The 18,009-nt window shown below is 38.0% G+C and overlaps 1 protein-coding gene across 8 annotated transcripts in view; it reads left to right on the forward strand.

Annotated features, from left to right (window-relative positions):
- Nucleotides 1-18,009, forward strand: part of FRYL (FRY like transcription coactivator) — a 297,483-nt gene that overhangs the window by 218,841 nt on the left and 60,633 nt on the right. For all 8 annotated transcript variants that reach the window (XM_033214725.1, XM_033214724.1, XM_033214728.1 and 5 more), the window contains 8 exons: nt 181-341; nt 858-968; nt 1,804-1,958; nt 2,910-3,009; nt 4,248-4,416; nt 6,442-6,701; nt 7,052-7,192; nt 10,761-10,929. In XM_033214725.1, the coding sequence (XP_033070616.1) occupies nt 181-341; nt 858-968; nt 1,804-1,958; nt 2,910-3,009; nt 4,248-4,416; nt 6,442-6,701; nt 7,052-7,192; nt 10,761-10,929 (1,266 nt within the window). The remainder of the gene's footprint in view (nt 1-180; nt 342-857; nt 969-1,803; nt 1,959-2,909; nt 3,010-4,247; nt 4,417-6,441; nt 6,702-7,051; nt 7,193-10,760; nt 10,930-18,009) is intronic.

Genomic DNA, 18,009 nt, shown 5'->3' on the forward strand with positions numbered 1-18,009 from the left:
ACTTTGTTTCTGCGATATGCATATATTAAATGATCCCTGCTACTGTGGAGGTTTTTGATAGTTTAAAATGAAAACTTTTGCTTTCTTTTTTACACTATTACACATTCAGTAACATGTCGGTATAAAAGTTAAAGCAAAAAGAAATGGAAATAAATGTTTTCTATCTTTTTTTATTTGCAGTGCACCAGAGAAGAAGTATTTTTCCTCAGCAGAGCCTTCGTCATAGTCTATTTATGCTGTTCAGTCACTGGGCAGGTCCTTTTAGCATCATGTTTACGCCCTTGGACAGATACAGTGATAGAAATATGCAAATTAATAGACATCAATACTGTGCATTAAAGGTATTTACTTAGAAACCTGATTTTTTTTTTTTAAGAGCAGAGTTAAATATTTTTATGTCTCTCAGTCACTAGTATTTTAAAGAGGATAAGAATTTCTTCACAGTATCTGAGAGTATTAGAATATATGTTTTTCTGCCGTATTCAAAATTAATACCAAAAGTTATATTTAAATACGTAAAATACAATGAAAAACACTTCCAGAATCTACTCAAATTTGATCACCATTATCTTAAATAACTGAGTATTACTTGAAAGAAATGCCTTTTTTTCCCTTACTTAAGTACTTTTTCTTGATCTTTTTATCTTCCTTTCCAGTATTGTTCAAACTCCATGTCTAATTTGGTATCATATTTACTTACTCAAAATAAATTTCTTAGTTTTAAAAAATAATTTGTAGAGAAAAAAATTAAAGTATTGTGACTAGATACTAGATAAGTATTTTGCCTCTTCTCATTAAGCAACCAACATTTAACCTCTTAAATTTGTTAAATGTAATTCTAATATTATTATTTGAAGGCTATGTCTGCTGTACTATGTTGTGGCCCTGTTGCAGATAATGTAGGACTTTCATCAGATGGCTATTTGTACAAATGGTTGGACAACATTTTGGATTCTCTGGACAAAAAGGTAATTATGACAATTTCCTTAAAGGTTCATAATAAATTCTCATTGTATTATTAGCAGTTCATGTATGTTGCACTAAAAACAAGTCTTTTTTAAAAAATAAGATAGGATCATATGCAAAAAGCATATTATATAAAGTTAAATAGGATCTCATAATGTAAAAATGTTCCAATTCTTACGTATCATTAATTTGAATAATTTTATTTTCCCTTTTAATATTATAGGATTAATACAGTGGTGTGTGTCTCTCAACAGGGTTCTAAGTCAATAAATAAAATACTAACATAGAACATATTGAGCTGCATGGGAGAAATATGTTATTTGCTATGTTTCATTTCGTTTTTTTTAACCACTTTCCATTTAATCATTCTTCCTTGCCCTCCACACCCTTTGCTTTCCTTACTCTCATATTGTACATTTACAGACTTCACAATTTAACATAGGACTTACATTTTTTTCTCCTCACAACAATTTTTCTATTGAGTTATCAAAAACAAGAATAAAGCTTGATAAAAATAATTGGAGAGCTTAATGACTCATTTTTCTGAAAGCACTTAATCACTATTCATGTTCATTAACCGCCTTCAGGGCTCTGTTGGAAGACAGAATCATACTAGAGAGACTCGTGTAAAAAGCAAGAGGCCAAATTCAATTCATCCGTGTGGTTTTTTTCTGCTGGCTGAATAAAATGAGAGGAAAGTGAACAAAAGGAGATGGAATTTTCCTATTAATTACAATGAATACATGCACCATATTACCTTAATAAGAACTGTAGGGAAACAGACAAAAATTATGTAACGTTCTCTCTCTATTGAGCAATTTCACAACCTTTACCTAGGTTCACCAGCTGGGCTGTGAAGCAGTTACGCTGTTGCTGGAGCTGAACCCTGATCAGAGCAACCTGATGTACTGGGCTGTGGACCGCTGCTACACGGGCTCCAGGAGGGTGGCGGCCGGCTGCTTTAAAGCCATTGCTAATGTTTTCCAGAACAGGTACTTTAGATACGGGTTTCTTGTTTTGTTTTCTTAAAGAAAAGTTTTTCTTTTGAATTTAAAAATATGAAGACACCAGTATAGTTGTCCTTCAGTATCTGTGGGGAATTGTTTCCAGGACCCCTCTCAGATCCCAAAATCCATGGATGCTCAAGCTTTCTATATAAAATGCTGCAGTATTTGTATTTAACCTATGCAAATCCTCCCATATACTTTCTTTTTTTTTTTTTTTTTTTAGACATGGTCTCACTGTCACCTAGGCTAGAGTGCAGTGGCATGATCATAGTTCACTGTAACCTCAAACTCCTAGGCTCAAGCGATCCTCCCACCTCAACCTCCTGAGTAGCCAGGACTGTAGACTCCCACTACCATGCCTGGCTAATTTTTAAATTCTTTGTAGAGACGAGGTCTCACTACATGTATTGCCCAGGATGGTCTTGAACTCCTGGCCTCTCACCTTGGCTTCCCGAAGTGCTGGGATTTCAGGCATGACCTGCTGCGCCTGGCCTTTCCCACATATTTTTGATCCACAGAGGGTTAACTGTATTTTCTTTTCTTAAGCTCTAATGCAGCTGTGTCTAACCCTTTGAATGTGAGGACTTTTTTGCTTATCTGTGGTGGTGGATATTACAAAAATTATGCATGGATTTTTTATTTTTCATCAGCATGTTTTAGTGTGTTTTATGTGTGGCACAAGACAATTCTTCTTCTTCTGATGTGGCACAGGGAAGCCAAAAGGTTGAACACTTGTGCTCTAATGGAATTTAACCAAAATAAGGACAATTACCACCACGCATCTGTTGTTGTACCTATTGCCTTGAAAAAACCAAGTCCCTTCATAGACTTAGAAGATAGGTACCTACAAGCCTTGCCCTTTGCATATCATATTTATTAAATGGTGCAAAAGTCTCTAAACATTGTTATTTACCTAATATGTAAATTTATTCCTAGGGATTATCAGTGTGACACAGTGATGCTTCTAAATCTGATACTGTTTAAAGCAGCTGATTCTTCTAGAAGTATCTATGAAGTTGCTATGCAACTTTTACAGGTTTGTAAATGTGTGAATTTAAATATTTTTTACTCAGGATTTAATGAAGCCTAATAATTTAGTCTTGCCATTAAAGCACACTGATAATAGTATTTAGCTTTATTTGTAATAATGAAGTTATGGTATTAAGTCCTAATTATTATTAGAAATATAAGACAAAGATAATATAGATATTTAAATTTATAAATAATGCAAACTATTCCTAAGTGTATTGTAGAAGGATTATTTATAATAACACGTGTGTATGTATGTGAAAGTACTTATAAATATGTGTCCATGTAAAGTATTTCTGTTCAGCAGATGAGAACAATGTGTGTCCAAATTTTTTTGGAGAGCCATATGAAAAATAATTAGCTCTTTTTATCATATTCTCATGTAAATTTTATTTATTGGGTTGAGGAGAAATAACTTAGAAACTTAGCAAACACGGATATATTATTAGTATACAGTATTTAATTCATAATAGGGCAAGATTCTTCCATCTTAACCAAGGGCTAAGAATAGGATTCAAGCAGATGCTTTTTCCAAAGGCTCTAAAGTGGTTCTGATGCCAGCAGATCCATCTTAGGAATTATACCCTAATGCCTTTGTTAATTAAGAGGAAAGTTCAGCAGTACAGCTCTTTAAATAGTATAATGTCAAAAAGTTCTCCTTGAAGGATTTTTTTTTTTCACTTATACATATATTGTACTATCATATTTTTGAGTAAGAAAAGTGGTAAATCTTTTTCAAGTAATTGTATATTAAGTTGCTGGAGTTATTTTCAGACTGTATTATTAACCTGGATCATTGACATTAAATATGAGGAATGTAAGTTCTTTTAGTGAGAAAGGGTTTATGTTTTGTTTCGTTTTATTTTTGAGATAGGGTCTCACTCTGTCGCTCAGGCTGGAGTACAGTGGCACAGTCATGGCTCACTGCAGCCTCTATCTCCTGAGCTCACGTGATCCTCCAACCTCAGCCTCCCGAGTAGCTGGGACCACAGGCACACACCACCACACCTGGCTAATTTTTTAATTTTTTGTAGAGATGAGGTCCTGCTATGTTGGCCAGGCTAGTCTTGAACTCCTGGCCTCAAGTGATCCTCCCACCTCTGCCTTCCAAAGTATTGAGATTACAGGCATAAGCCACTCTACTCAGCCTGGGAAAAGAGTTTTTTTAAAAAATATAAAATTATAGTTAAACTTTAGAGGACCCATAAAATCTTAACCTAAGTTGATGGAATCACGTTCCTATAGATTCTGGAACCGAAGATGTTTCGCTATGCTCACAAATTGGAGATTCAGAGAACAGATGGAGTACTCAGCCAGCTGTCTCCTCTACCACATCTCTATTCTGTTTCATATTATCAGTTGTCCGAGGAACTAGCAAGGGCGTATCCTGAGCTAACTCTCGCTATATTCTCAGGTATGATCAATGAACTGGTTAGTAGTTTCTCTTTGTCAATCATTTCTTCAAAAACAATTTTTAGAAAATTATAAATTTATTAAATTACAGGTTAAATCAAAACCAGACATGTCTTTACATAGGAAATATTTTTTTCTTCAATAAGAACTCTTAATTCTGATCTGTCACAGTATTTAGGTTTTTCTATCAACGGCGTCCTTGTAGGGTTTTACACCTTACCTTCCCTTGCTCCCTACTCCATCAAAAAGAAAAAAATACAAGAGGGAGGACTTTCCATATGTGACTTAAAAGTATTTCTTAGTAGACATAGAACTTCTTGAATACGTTGTATTTTGTGTATTGGCATATCTTTAATAATAAAAATAGGCAGGGATAAGTTGTAGGCAGTTTTCCATGAGTGAAACCTCTAACCATAGGAGCAGGTGGTACAGTGCTTTGAGCAAAACTCTTTCTAGTCTCCCACATGTTGCCTGTCACCTACATTAAGATCTTGTTCCAGTGTAAATACTGGACATGCACCAACACTAGGATCTGGGAGATTGTGGAGTTCTGCTGTGGGTCCTTTCTTTCATTTGGACTCAAGAGTTAGTGGCCTTAGTCTGCTTGGGATCTTTGCATAGCACCTATTTTAGCAATAGAAATAGTTTATTTCCCTCCCTAATTTACCTGAGTGGGAGAAAAAAGCAACAACAACAACTTAAATTCTCCTAACATTTAGTTCTTGAAAGCAGTAGACCTGTTTGGTTTGCCCTGGTAGTTGGTAGCAATTATGCCCCTTCCTTTTTTCCAACCCCCACATCCCTGACAGCCCTTCCAAGATGGATATGAGTGGTCATCAACACAAAATAGCAGCCACCATGAATACAGATTTTGTGGCTGCTGAGCTGCTGCTAGAGGCTTCTGCACAGAAAGCAGGGGAGTCCAGCTATAGGTCTCAGAGATCATGTAACTCTTTAGAATGCCATGTCATCGCCTAGGATGTCGGCTGGTACAGGTGTCGACCGTGCCCATGCCTCCACCACCACCACCTTGTCATTCTTCCTTCAGTTCTATCTTCAGACACTCTTGTCCTTAGCATCAGCTAATTTTAACTCCTTTGCTTAAGGTAGTTCATTCTAAACCAAAACATAGCCTCTCAACCTGACAAATTCCATAGCTAACCTACATTTTCACTTTCACTGTTTCTAGGGCAAGACAAACACAATATTCATTCAGAATTTTACTGCACAGATACAGATATCAGCATAAACTTTGCCACTTTAAAATTGGAGGGTCCTGATCCTTTCTTTCTCCAGATTCAATGCAGTGGTCTTCAGATGTTGTCAGCTCTGAGGCCCTTCCCATTCTTGCTCCTCACATCCTTTCCCTCCTTCACACCTGCTCCTAACCCCTTCCTCACCCCTATGCCTTGCCTTGAGTATATACACTCACTATTCCGTATTGTCAGTCTTCATGCATGCCTTAGATCTTCACAGATGGCCTTTACAGTCCACTAGTGTCAAGTTCCTTTCTGTAGCCTCACTGGGTTACCTTCCAACTGCTCAGTCTAGTCACTGGCTAATAGTCTTCAGTCTGTTTGCTACTTTCCACAGCAATTGGTGTTAGCCATCTTATATTTTTTTAAGCTCTAACCTCGCTTAATTTCCAAAAACTTAGTATTTCTTGCTTTTTCTTCTACCATTGAGTATTTCTTTTCTGTCTCTTTTGGTAGATTCTTACCTTCTGTCCCTTTTTTCTTTTTTTTTCTTTTTGAGACACAGTCTCTCTCTCTCTCCCTCTCTCCCTCTCCCCTTTCTCCCTCCCTCTCCTTCTCCCTCTCCCTCTCTCCGTCTTCTGATTTATGTTAGCTGTTAATATTATGATGTCATTGAGGTGAAAGTTAATAAAAGAAAAAACAGTACTTATAATTGTTAAGTGTAATGAGTAAAATGAATAAAATCCAGCTTCTGAAATCTGTTGGAATTAATTACCGGTCAGAGGAAGCCGAAATTACATCAGTTCTCTTTGACTTGTTTTCAATTTCAGAGATAAGCCAGAGAATCCAGACAGCTCACCCTGCTGGACGGCAGGTGATGCTGCACTACCTGCTACCATGGATGAACAACATCGAGCTGGTGGACTTAAAACCTCTCCCCACAGCAAGGCGACATGATGAAGATGAAGATGATTCCTTGAAAGACCGAGAACTTATGGTGACTAGTAGGCGCTGGTTACGGGGAGAAGGATGGGGATCTCCACAAGCCACTGCAATGGTTTTGAACAATCTGATGTATATGACAGCAAAGGTAAAATGAGTTTTGTATTTATAATTGCTGCACAGAAGTATTGAGTAAGTAGATGTGGTTAGAAAGAGATGAAGAGGCTCCATAATCCTGTGATAACCAAGCAAAATGCATTATAAATTTCTTTCTTTAAAAAAGACTGATGATATATGAATTTTTTTTTACTAAAACCATATATGATTAATGATATTTATATTTAGATTTGTTGAAAGAAATTATTGTTTCTGTAAAGTGTGGAAACAATTAAAGCTATCTGTGGAAAACATTATTTTTTAATATTTCATGGTATGACAAGTTTGGTTTTTATAATAGGCAGTCATGACTGAAGTATCTTTTGTGCGTATTGCATCTAGTATGGCGATGAACTGGCCTGGTCAGAGGTGGAGAACGTGTGGACCACACTTGCAGATGGCTGGCCCAAAAACCTGAAAATAATTTTGCACTTTTTGATCAGCATTTGTGGGGTGAATAGCGAACCAAGCCTCTTGCCTTACGTATGTATTCAAGTTCATTTAACTTTAAAATATATATATATATATTTACTAGTATCTTATGATGTCAGAGGATGGGCAGCAGTTGCCCAGGAGAGGCAAGGCAAGGGCCAGGATGAAGACAGTCAGGAAAATAGCACATGGATTTATTCACTGATTCAGTCAGCAAATGTTTTCCATCATTATGACAGACCAGGTGCTCTTCTGGGCATTACAATCTGATGGGTAATACAGAATTTATTTGTTGGACCTACATCTGATTTATTTAATGAATAAATCAGTAAGTTAATAAAGTATAGTGTGATAAAAGCTATAAAAAATTTGCAGAGTTCTGAGAGTAAAACTTAGGAACCACAGCTGTCTGGAAGGATTCAAGATGACACTTGAGAGAAAGTGATATTGAAGCTGAAAACACACATTGAGGATGTTTCTAGTTTCTGCTAGGCAGAGCTGGCATTTAGATATGAGAACAGGATGGTGAGTGAGAGCTCAGTGCCTATAGGATTGCCCTTCAGGCTGCTGGAAGCAAGGGAAAGCATGGTAAGAGATATGAAACGAAGAAGGTAACATCTTTGCCTTCCAGGGGAGAAAGCAACATCCAGATCTGCCCAAGTCAAGAGGACACGTTTGATATGAAACTGTCAAACGTGAGGGTTAAATGGACACACGTGCACACGTCTTTTTAGGTGCAGATGTAGATATCCATCCCGTGGCAGCATCCCCCAAAAGTGTGGTCAACGGAAGACTAGTTCTACAGAACGTTATCTAAAAGTTCTTACAGGCCAGGCACGGTGGCTCATGCCTTTAGTCCTAGCAGTTTGGGAGGCTGAGGCGGGCAGATCACCTGAGATCAGGAGTCAGAGACCAGCCTGGCCAACATGGTAAAACCCCATCTCTACTAAAAATCAAAAAATTAGCCAGGTGTGGTGGCTCATGCCTGTAATCCCAGCTACTTAGGAGGCTGAGACAGGAGAATTGCGTGAGCCCAGGAGGCAGAGGTTGCAGTGAGCTGAGATCCGGCCACTGCACTCCAGCCTGGGCGACAGAGCGAGACTCCGTCACAAAATAAAATAAAATAAATAAATAAATAAAATTTCTACAGATTCTATTTTAAACAAACCACTTAATAGCTTTGCTTTACCCAGCATTCCCCAAGTTCACTTGGTCACTGAAAGCATCATTGCCAAGGTGTACCACAGGCGTAGTGCCTTTGAGAAGTGCTTAGAGAACTGTAGGTGTATAGTACAAGACGTTACCCCACGTCACCTCTCTGGCTGTGTCTCCTATATTCTCTCTGGTGCTCCCACCCTTCAGCTGTACTGGCCCCCCTTTGCTTCTAGCTCTCTCACCAGGCATTCCCTCCTCGGTGCCCTCACACTCACTTGCCTTCTCTTTCCCCAGTTAGCCACGTTACTCACTCCTCGTCTCTTTTAGGTCCTCCTTCAGGTGTCAGTGCCCACTGGGACTTCTGCTGCCCATCCTGTGTAGAACTGCAAATGCCCCACCTCCACACACACACTCCATTTCCTTTCCCTGCTTCATTGATCTTTCTGGCACTTAATCATCACCAAACACATGATATATTTTACCTATTTACCTCATTAGTTTTGCATCAACCAGTAGATTGTAAGCTCCTTAAGAATGGTAGTTTTTGTCTATTTGATTCACTGCTAAGTTCCCATTTAGTAGTGCCTGGCACATAGAAGATGCCCATTAATTGGATGAATGAATGGGGGAGTTAGAGCTGGAACCAGAAAAAGCATGAGATTATACTTTTAAGAGGCCAAATGGAAATTTGGGGAATAGCCATTTTCCAGGAATTTAAAAGGACCCATTTTTTAATGTCAATAATAATAATTTATTGGTTATTATTTTTTAAGCGCTTATGGGTGCTTATTTTAGGCATGGTAAAAGCACTTCATCTACATTATTTATTTCTCAGAATAAATCTATGAGTTTGGTGAGATCACTGCAGTTTTACAGATGAAAAAACAAGGCAGAGAGAATGGCAATTTCCTCAAGCTCTCACTCTGTCACTTAATAGTTCTAGAATTCCAACCCAGATCTGATTGTGAAGTCAGTAAAAGCTTCTTGGAGAAAGGAGTAGAGTTAAGGTGGGGGATGGGGCTTGAAGACTTGAAAGGATTAGGGTTGGGAGTGTCAACTCGGAGATCCCCAGTCCAGCAGAAGGAAGCCACAGAGGCAGGAACGCACACAGTATGCTCAGAGGAGATCGAACCTGAAAGCAGAGAGAATTAGCAAGTAGTGCCCATTGGATGGAGTAAAGAGCCATACATAGAAGGATATCATTGGGTAACCATAATAAGAGTTTTGGCCGGGTGCTGTGGCTTACACCTGTAATCCCAGCACTTTGGGAGGCCGAGGCAGGAGGATCACCTGAGGTCAGGAGTTCGAGACTAGCCTGGCCAAGATGACAAAACCCATCTCTACTAAAACCACAAAAATTAGCCGGGTGTGGCAGCAGGCACCTGTAATGCCAGCTACTTGAGAGGCTGAGGCAGGGAGAATTGCTTGAACCAGGGCGACAGAGGTTGCAGTGAGCCAAGATCACCCCATTGTACTCTAGTCTGGGCGACAGAGTGAGACTCCATCTCCAAAAAAAAAAAAAAAAGGAATTTGGTTGGAATATAATAAATCATGTTTTAAGATTAATCCAGGGGTCATATAAAGCAGGGCTTTTCATATGTCTGTAAAAATATGAATCATTCTGATTCTGGAGTTGGGGTGGGCCTAAGATTTTCTATTTCTAACAAACTCCAGATGATGATGCCTGTCTTGCTAGGATCACATTTTGAGTAGTAAGGATTAAAGTAGGGAGAAAAAGAGATAGGCTGATCAGTTATGAAGTTATTTCAGTAATATACATTACTAAAACATATGTATAATATATACTACTGAAAAGTTTTTCTACTTACTTATACTGTGTTACTAGCCATTTCTAAAGTGCACTGTAAACCTTAACTCATTTAATCTTCCTAACAGCTATATGAAGTATAGCTTCAACTCAGTGATAGAGTTAGTAAGTGGTATATCCACATTCCAAACCAGGCAATGTAGTTTGAGTTCTAGTTTAGTTCTAGTTCCTTGCTCTTAATGACTACTCTGTTTGACTATAGGGAATGGGGAAGGCAGAATAAAAGATAAACCCTGGGTTTGGAAGCTAACTAAAAATCAGAGGAAAATCTTAGGATGTTATTACCTGGAAGTGTTTCGATTAAAAGAGAAATTTTTACAGAAAAGTATTTTTTTTTTTTTTGCTTTTAAAAAAAAAAAAAAGCAAAAAAGTAAAGAAAGTGCATAAAGTGGAAACCACTAAACCACTAAACATGTTCAATTCATCCTAATTATATCTAATGTTGAGAGTTAGAGGGAGGACAGTATTGATAAAGCTGATTAATGTCTTATTGTTGATCAGTGCCAGTTTTGATTTAGATTGTGTTTATTCATCTAGCACTTAAAGTTGAACTTACTCTGATAAAATTTGTCTCAGGAGAAATTAATGAGATAAAAACTTTGCTTTTTCTTTTCTGAATGATTTCTTTTGTGACAGGTAAAGAAGGTCATTGTATATTTAGGTAGAGATAAAACAATGCAGTTACTAGAAGAGCTGGTGAGTGAGCTTCAGCTGACCGATCCTGTCAGTTCAGGGGTCACTCACATGGATAATCCCCCGTATTATCGCATCACTTCCAGCTATAAAATCCCTTCTGTCACCTCAGGTGAGAAATTTGTTAAAACTGCTGTGTGAGATGATAGGCATCTTCATCTGCTTCACTATGGTAACCATTTTAGGATCTCTGTGTCCCATAACATCTTGTTACGAATCTCAGATATATGCAATAAAATTTATTGAAAAAAACACATCTTCCTCAGTATTGAAAGATAAGCTTAACATAATTGTTAAACAAGAGTTTATTGTGTCTTTAAATATTATTGTTGAGAAAACAAAAGCAAATGTGAGTCATGTATAGTAATTAATTTGGTAAGACTTTGTAAATCCTCATGAGAAAGCAATTCGACAATGTAAGTATTAATATACAGAAAAGCAATATTTACATACTTATTCAGAGATTTAATATAAATTTATTCCCTACATAACACATACCTTTTTTTTCTTTTTTTTTCTTTTTTTTGAGACAGAGTCTTGCTTTGTCACCAGGCTGGAGTGCAGTGGCGTGATCTCAGCTCACTGCACCCTCCATCTCCCGGGTTCAAGTGATTCTCCTGCCTTAGCTTCCCAAGTAGCTGGGATTACAGGTGTGCGCCACCATGTCCAGCTAATTTTTGTATTTTTAGTCAAGATGGGGTTTCACCATGTTGGCCAGGATGATCTCAATCTCTTGACCTCATGATCCACCCCCTTTGGCCTCCCAAAGTGCTGGGGTTACAGGCGTGAGCCACTGCGCCCAGCCAACACATGCATTTTTTAATAGGTATAATTACCATGTTAAATTTAGAAAATGCTTATGTGTTGAAATTATTTGTGTAATTTCACATTATAATTATTTGGGTATATATTATACATCATATCCAATCAACTGAGTATGTGTGTGTATATATATATACTTATATGTATGTGCATATATTAAAATTATTATAATATTTTGAGTTTGAAGAAACTATGTTCCTAATAGAAGAACCTCCAATGAAATTCAAAATAGTAAAAAGGCTATTGTAGATGATATTTCTGTTAAACTCTTTGTTACTCGGTTTAAATGTTTTCAGCATGCTAATAACATTGTAAAACTAGAAATATTTTAAATTATCTCTATATAATTTATTTTTTACCATCCATTTTCATCACATAGTCCTTTTGTTTTGTTTTCTAGGAGATGTCTAATAATGCTTCTATTGAATTTTTCATATCTGCTAGAATGTTTTTAATTCCAAAGTTTCATTTAATTATAATTTTTTAAAGTAGCATCCTATTCTTGTTTCATGGTTGGCGTGTTGTTTCGTATCTAATACAGTTACAAAGTTTTCTTCTCCCAGCAGAAGTCTTCATTTTCTCTACATTGCTGTTTTGTCTTGATAAAACTTTTCTCAAAAGCCTACCAATTCTAGATCTGTCTTTTCATAAAGAGTAGAATATTAAAAAAAAAAAAAATAAGTTCTATAAGGATATATGGAACTTGTTGACTATGTCCTTTGTTGTACCGTGATTTCAGTGAAGCCAACGTCTGTAGGTATTTTCTCCTAGATTTATCAGATTCCCCAGAGAAAACTCTTTCTAGTCATTTGCCAACAGAGGGTGTGTCTGTGAACATATATACACACACCCCTTTGGATTGTATATATTTATACACACACATATACACAGTCTTCAAACTTTCTGGAAGCCCAGTGGGGTGAGAAGGATGTAGCTGGGGGTGCAGTCTCAAATTTTAGCCTGTACATTTTCATTTCATTTAATGCCCCTGTTCTTTGTAAGGTGCCTCCTCTTTCAGGAGTATGTGGCATGCCCTAGTTCAGGAATCTTCTGATTTTCATCAGAAAAGACTTCTAGAAGTAGGGAAAGACAGCCACCCAGCTGCAAGACGCAAGAAAGTAGATTGGGGAACCCGTTACTTCTTTTTTTTTTTTTATTTTTTTTATTTTTTATTATACTTTAAGTTCTAGGGTACATGTGCATAACGTGCAGGTTTGTTACATATGTATACTTATGCCATGTTGGTGTGCTGCACCCATCAACTCGTTAGCACCCATCAAGTCATCATTTATATCATGTATAACTCACCAATGCAATCCCTCCCTCCTCCCTGCTCCCCATGATAGGCCCCAGTGTGTGATGTTCCCCTTCCCGAGTCCAAGTGATCTCATTGTTCAGTTCCCACCTATGAGTGAGAACATGCGGTGTTTGGTTTTCTGTTCTTGTGATAGTTTGCTAAGAATGATGGTTTTCAGCTGCATCCATGTCACTACAAAGGATGCAAACTCATCCTTTTTGATGGCTGCATAGTATTCCATGGTGTATATGTGCCACATTTTCTTAATCCAGTCTGTCACAGATGGACATTTGGGTTGATTCCAAGTCTTTGCTATTGTGAATAGTGCCGCAATAAACATACGTGTGCATGTGTCTTTGTAGTAGAGTAATTTATAATCCTTTGGGTATATACCCAGTAGTCGGATGGCTGGGTCATATGGTACATCTAGTTCTAGATCCTTGAGGAATTGCCATACTGTTTTCCATAATGGTTGAACTAGTTTATAATCCCACCAACAGTGTAAAAGTGTTCCTATTTCTCCACATCCTCTCCAACACCTGTTGTTTCCTGACTTCTTAATGATTGCCATTCTAACTGGTGTGAGATGGTATCTCATTGTGGTTTTGATTTGCATTTCTCTGATGGCGAGTGATGATGAGCATTTTTTCATGTGTCGGCTGTATGAATGTCTTCTTTTGAGAAATGTCTGTTCATATCCTTTGCCCACTTTTTGATGGGGTTGTTTGTTTTTTTCTTGTATATTTGTTTGAGTTCTTTGTAGATTCTGGATATTAGCCCTTTGTCAGATGAGTAGATTGCAAAAATTTTCTCCCATTCTGTAGGTTGCCTGTTCACTCTGATGGTAGTTTCTTTTGCTGTGCAGAAGCTCTTTAGTTTAATTAGATCCCATTTGTCGATTTTGGCTTTTGCTGCTGTTGCTTTTGGTGTTTTAGACATGAAGTCCTTGCCCATGCCTATGTCCTGAATGGTACTACCTAGATTTTCTTCTAGGGTTTTTATGGTATTAGGTCTAACATTTAAGTCTCTAATCCATCTTGAACTAATCTTCGTATAAGGAGTAAGGAAAGGATCCAGTTTCAGCTTTCTACTTATGGCTAGCCAATTTTCCCAGCACCATTTATTAAATAGGGAATCCTTTCCCCATTTCTTGTTTTTGTCAGGTTTGTCAAAGATCAGATGGCTGTAGATGTGTGGTATTATTTCTGAGGACTCTGTTCTGTTCCATTGGTCTATATCTCTGTTGTGGTACCAGTACCGTGCTGTTTTGGTTACTGTAACCTTGTAGTATAGTTTGAAGTCAGGTAGCGTGACGCCTCCAGCTTTGTCCTTTTGACTTAGGATTGTCTTGGCAATGCGGGCTCTTTTTTGGTTCCATATGAACTTTAAAGCCATTTTTTCCAATTCTGTGAACAAAGTCATTGGTAGCTTGATGGGGATGGCATTGAATCTATAAATCACCTTGGGCAGTATGGCCATTTTCACGATATTGATTCTTCCTATCCATGAGCATGGTATGTTCTTCCATTTGTTTGTGTCCTCTTTGATTTCACTGAGCAGTGGTTTGTAGTTCTCCTTGAAGAGGTCCTTTACATCCCTTGTAAGCTGGATTCCTCGGTATTTTATTCTCTTTGAAGCAATTGTGAATGGAAGTTCATTCCTGATTTGGCTCTCTGCTTGTCTGTTACTGGTGTATAAGAATGCTTGTGATTTTTGCACATTAATTTTGTATCCTGAGACTTTGCTGAAGTTGCTTATCAGCTTAAGGAGATTTTGGGCTGAGACGATGGGGTTTTCTAAATATACAATCATGTCATCTGCAAACAGGGACAATTAGACTTCTTCTTTTCCTAACTGGATACCCTTGATTTCTTTCTCTTGCCTGATTGCCCTAGCCGGAACTTCCAACACTATGTTGAATAGGAGTGGTGAGAGAGGGCATCCCTGTCTTGTGCCAGTTTTCAAAGGGAATTTTTGCAGTTTTTGCCCATTCAGTATGATATTAGCTGTGGGTTTGTCATAAATAGCTCTTATTATTTTGAGGTACGTTCCATCAATACCGAATTTATTGAGCGTTTTTAGCATAAAGGGCTGTTGAATTTTGTCAAAAGCCTTTTCTGCATCTATTGAGATAATCATGTGGTTCTTGTCTTTGGTTCTGTTTATATGCTGGATGACGTTTATTGATTTGCGAATGTTGAACCAGCCTTGCATCCCAGGGATGAAGCCCACTTGATCATGGTGGATAAGCTTCTTGATGTGCTGCTGAATCCGGTTTGCCAGTATTTTATTGAGGATTTTTGCATTGATGTTCATCAGGGATATTGGTCTAAAATTCTCGTTTTTTGTTGTGTCTCTGCCAGGCTTTGGTATCAGGATGATGTTGGCCTCATAAAAAGAGTTAGGGAGGATTCCCTCTTTTTCTATTGATTGGAATCGTTTCAGAAGGAATGGTACCAGCTCCTCCTTGTACCTCTGGTAGAATTCAGCTGTGAATCCATCTGGTCCTGGACTTTTTTTGGTGGGTAGGCTATTAATTGTTGCCTCCATTTCAGAGCCTGCTATTGGTCTATTCAGGGATTCAACTTCTTCCTGGTTTAGTCTTGGGAGAGTGTAAGTGTCCAGGAAATTATCCATTTCTTCTAGATTTTCTAGTTGATTTGCGTAGAGGCATTTATAGTATTCTCTGATGGTTGTTTGTATTTCTGTGGGGTCAGTGGTGATATCCCCTTTATCATTTTTTATTGCGTCTATTTGATTCCTCTCTCTTTTCTTCTTTATTAGTCTTGCTAGCGGTCTGTCAGTTTTGTTGATCTTTTCAAAAAACCAACTCCTGGATTCATTGATTTTTTGGAGGGTTTTTTGTGTCTCTATCTCCTTCAGTTCTGCTCTGATCTTAGTTATTTCTTGCCTTCTGCTAGCTTTTGAATGTGTTTGCTCTTGCCTCTCTAGTTCTTTTAATTGTGATGTTAGAGTGTCAATTTTAGATCTTTCCTGCTTTCTCTTGTGGGCATTTAGTGCTATAAATTTCCCTCTACATACTGCTTTAAATGTGTCCCAGAGATTCTGGTATGTTGTATCTTTGTTCTCATTGGTTTCAAAGAACATCTTTATTTCTGCTTTCATTTCGTTATGTACCCAGTAGTCATTCAGGAGCAGGTTGTTCAGTTTCCATGTAGTTGAGCGGTTTTGATTGAGTTTCTTAGTCCTGAGTTCTCGTTTGATTGCACTGTGGTCTGAGAGACAGTTTTTTATAATTTGTGTTCTTTTACATTTGCTGAGGAGTGCTTTACTTCCAATTATGTGGTCAATTTTGGAATAAGTGCAATGTGGTGCGGAGAAGAATGTATATTCTGTTGATTTGGGGTGGAGAGTTCTATAGATGTCTATTAGGTCCGCTTGGTGCAGAGATGAGTTCAATTCCTGGATATCCTTGTTAACTTTCTGTCTCGTTGATCTGTCTAATGTTGACAGTGGAGTGTTGAAGTCTCCCATTATTATTGTATGGGAGTGTAAGTCTCTTTGTAGGTCTCTAAGGACTCCTTTATGAATCTGGGTGCTCCTGTATTGGGTGCATATATATTTAGGAGAGTTAGCTCTTCCTGTTGAATTGATCCCTTTACCATTATGTAATGGCCTTCTTTGTCTCTTTTGATCTTTGATGGTTTAAAGTCTGTTTTATCAGAGACTAGGATTGCAACCCCTGCTATTTTTTGTTCTCCATTTGCTTGGTAGATCTTCCTCCATCCCTTTATTTTGAGCCTATGTATGTCTCTGCATGTGAGATGGGTCTCCTGAATACAGCAGACTGATGGGTCTTGACTCTTTATCCAGTTTGCCAGTCTGTGTCTTTTAATTGGAGCATTTAGTCCATTTACATTTAAGGTTAATATTGTTATGTGTGAACTTGATCCTGTCATTATGATATTAACTGGTTATTTTGCTCATTAGTTGATGCAGTTTCTTCCTAGCCTCGATGGTCTTTACATTTTGGCATGTTTTTGCAATGGCTGGTACCGGTTGTTCCTTTCCATGTTTAGGGCTTCCTTCAGGGTCCTCTAAGGCAGGCCTGGTGGTGACAAAATCTCTAAGCATTTGCTTATCTGTAAAGGATTTTATTTCTCCTTCACTGATGAACTTAGTTTGGCTGGATATGAAATTCTGGGTTTAAAATTCTTTTCTTTAAGAACGTTGAATATTGGCCCCCACTCTCTTCTGGCTTGTAGAGTTTCTGCCGAGAGATCTGCTGTTAGTCTGATAGGCTTCCCTTTGTGGGTAACCCGACCTTTCTCTCTGGCTGCCCTTAAGATTTTTTCCTTCATTTCAACTTTGGTGAATCTGGCAATTATGTGTCTTGGAGTTGCTCTTCTGGAGGAGTATATTTGTGGCGTTCTCTGTATTTCCTGAATTTGAATGTTGGCCTGCCCTACTAGGTTGGGGAAGTTCTCCTGGATGATATCCTGAAGAGTGTTTTCCAACTTGATTCCATTTTCCCCCTCACTTTCAGGCACCCCAATCAGACGTAGATTTCTTTTTACATTATCCCATACTTCTTGCAGGCTTTGTTCATTTCTTTTTCTTCTTTTTTCTTTTGGTTTCTCTTCTCACTTCATTTCATTCATTTGATCCTCAATCGCTGATACTCTTTCTTCCAGTTGATCGAGTCTGTTACTGAAGCTTGTGCATTTGTCACGTATTTCTCGTGTCATGGTTTTCATCTCTGTCATTTCGTTTATGATCTTCTCTGCATTTATTAGTCTAGCTGTCAATTCTTCCACTTTTTTTCAAGTTTTTTAGTTTCTTTGCGCTGGGTACGTAATTCCTCCTTTAGCTCTGAGAGGTTTGATGGACTGAAGCCTTCTTCTCTCATGTTGTCAAAGTCATTCTCTGCCCAGCTTTGATCCGTTGCTGGCGATGGGCTGCGCTCCTTTGCAGGGGGAGATGCGCTCTTATTTTTTGAATTTCCAGCTTTTCTGCCCTGCTTCTTCCCCATCTTTGTGGTTTTATCTGTCTCTGGTCTTTGATGATGGTGACGTACTGATGGGGTTTTGGTATAAGTGTCCTTCCTGTTTG

Source organism: Trachypithecus francoisi, unplaced genomic scaffold (assembly GCF_009764315.1).
Source record: "Trachypithecus francoisi isolate TF-2019V2 unplaced genomic scaffold, Tfra_2.0 Lachesis_group1, whole genome shotgun sequence".
In the NCBI taxonomy this organism is placed as follows: domain Eukaryota; kingdom Metazoa; phylum Chordata; class Mammalia; order Primates; family Cercopithecidae; genus Trachypithecus; species Trachypithecus francoisi.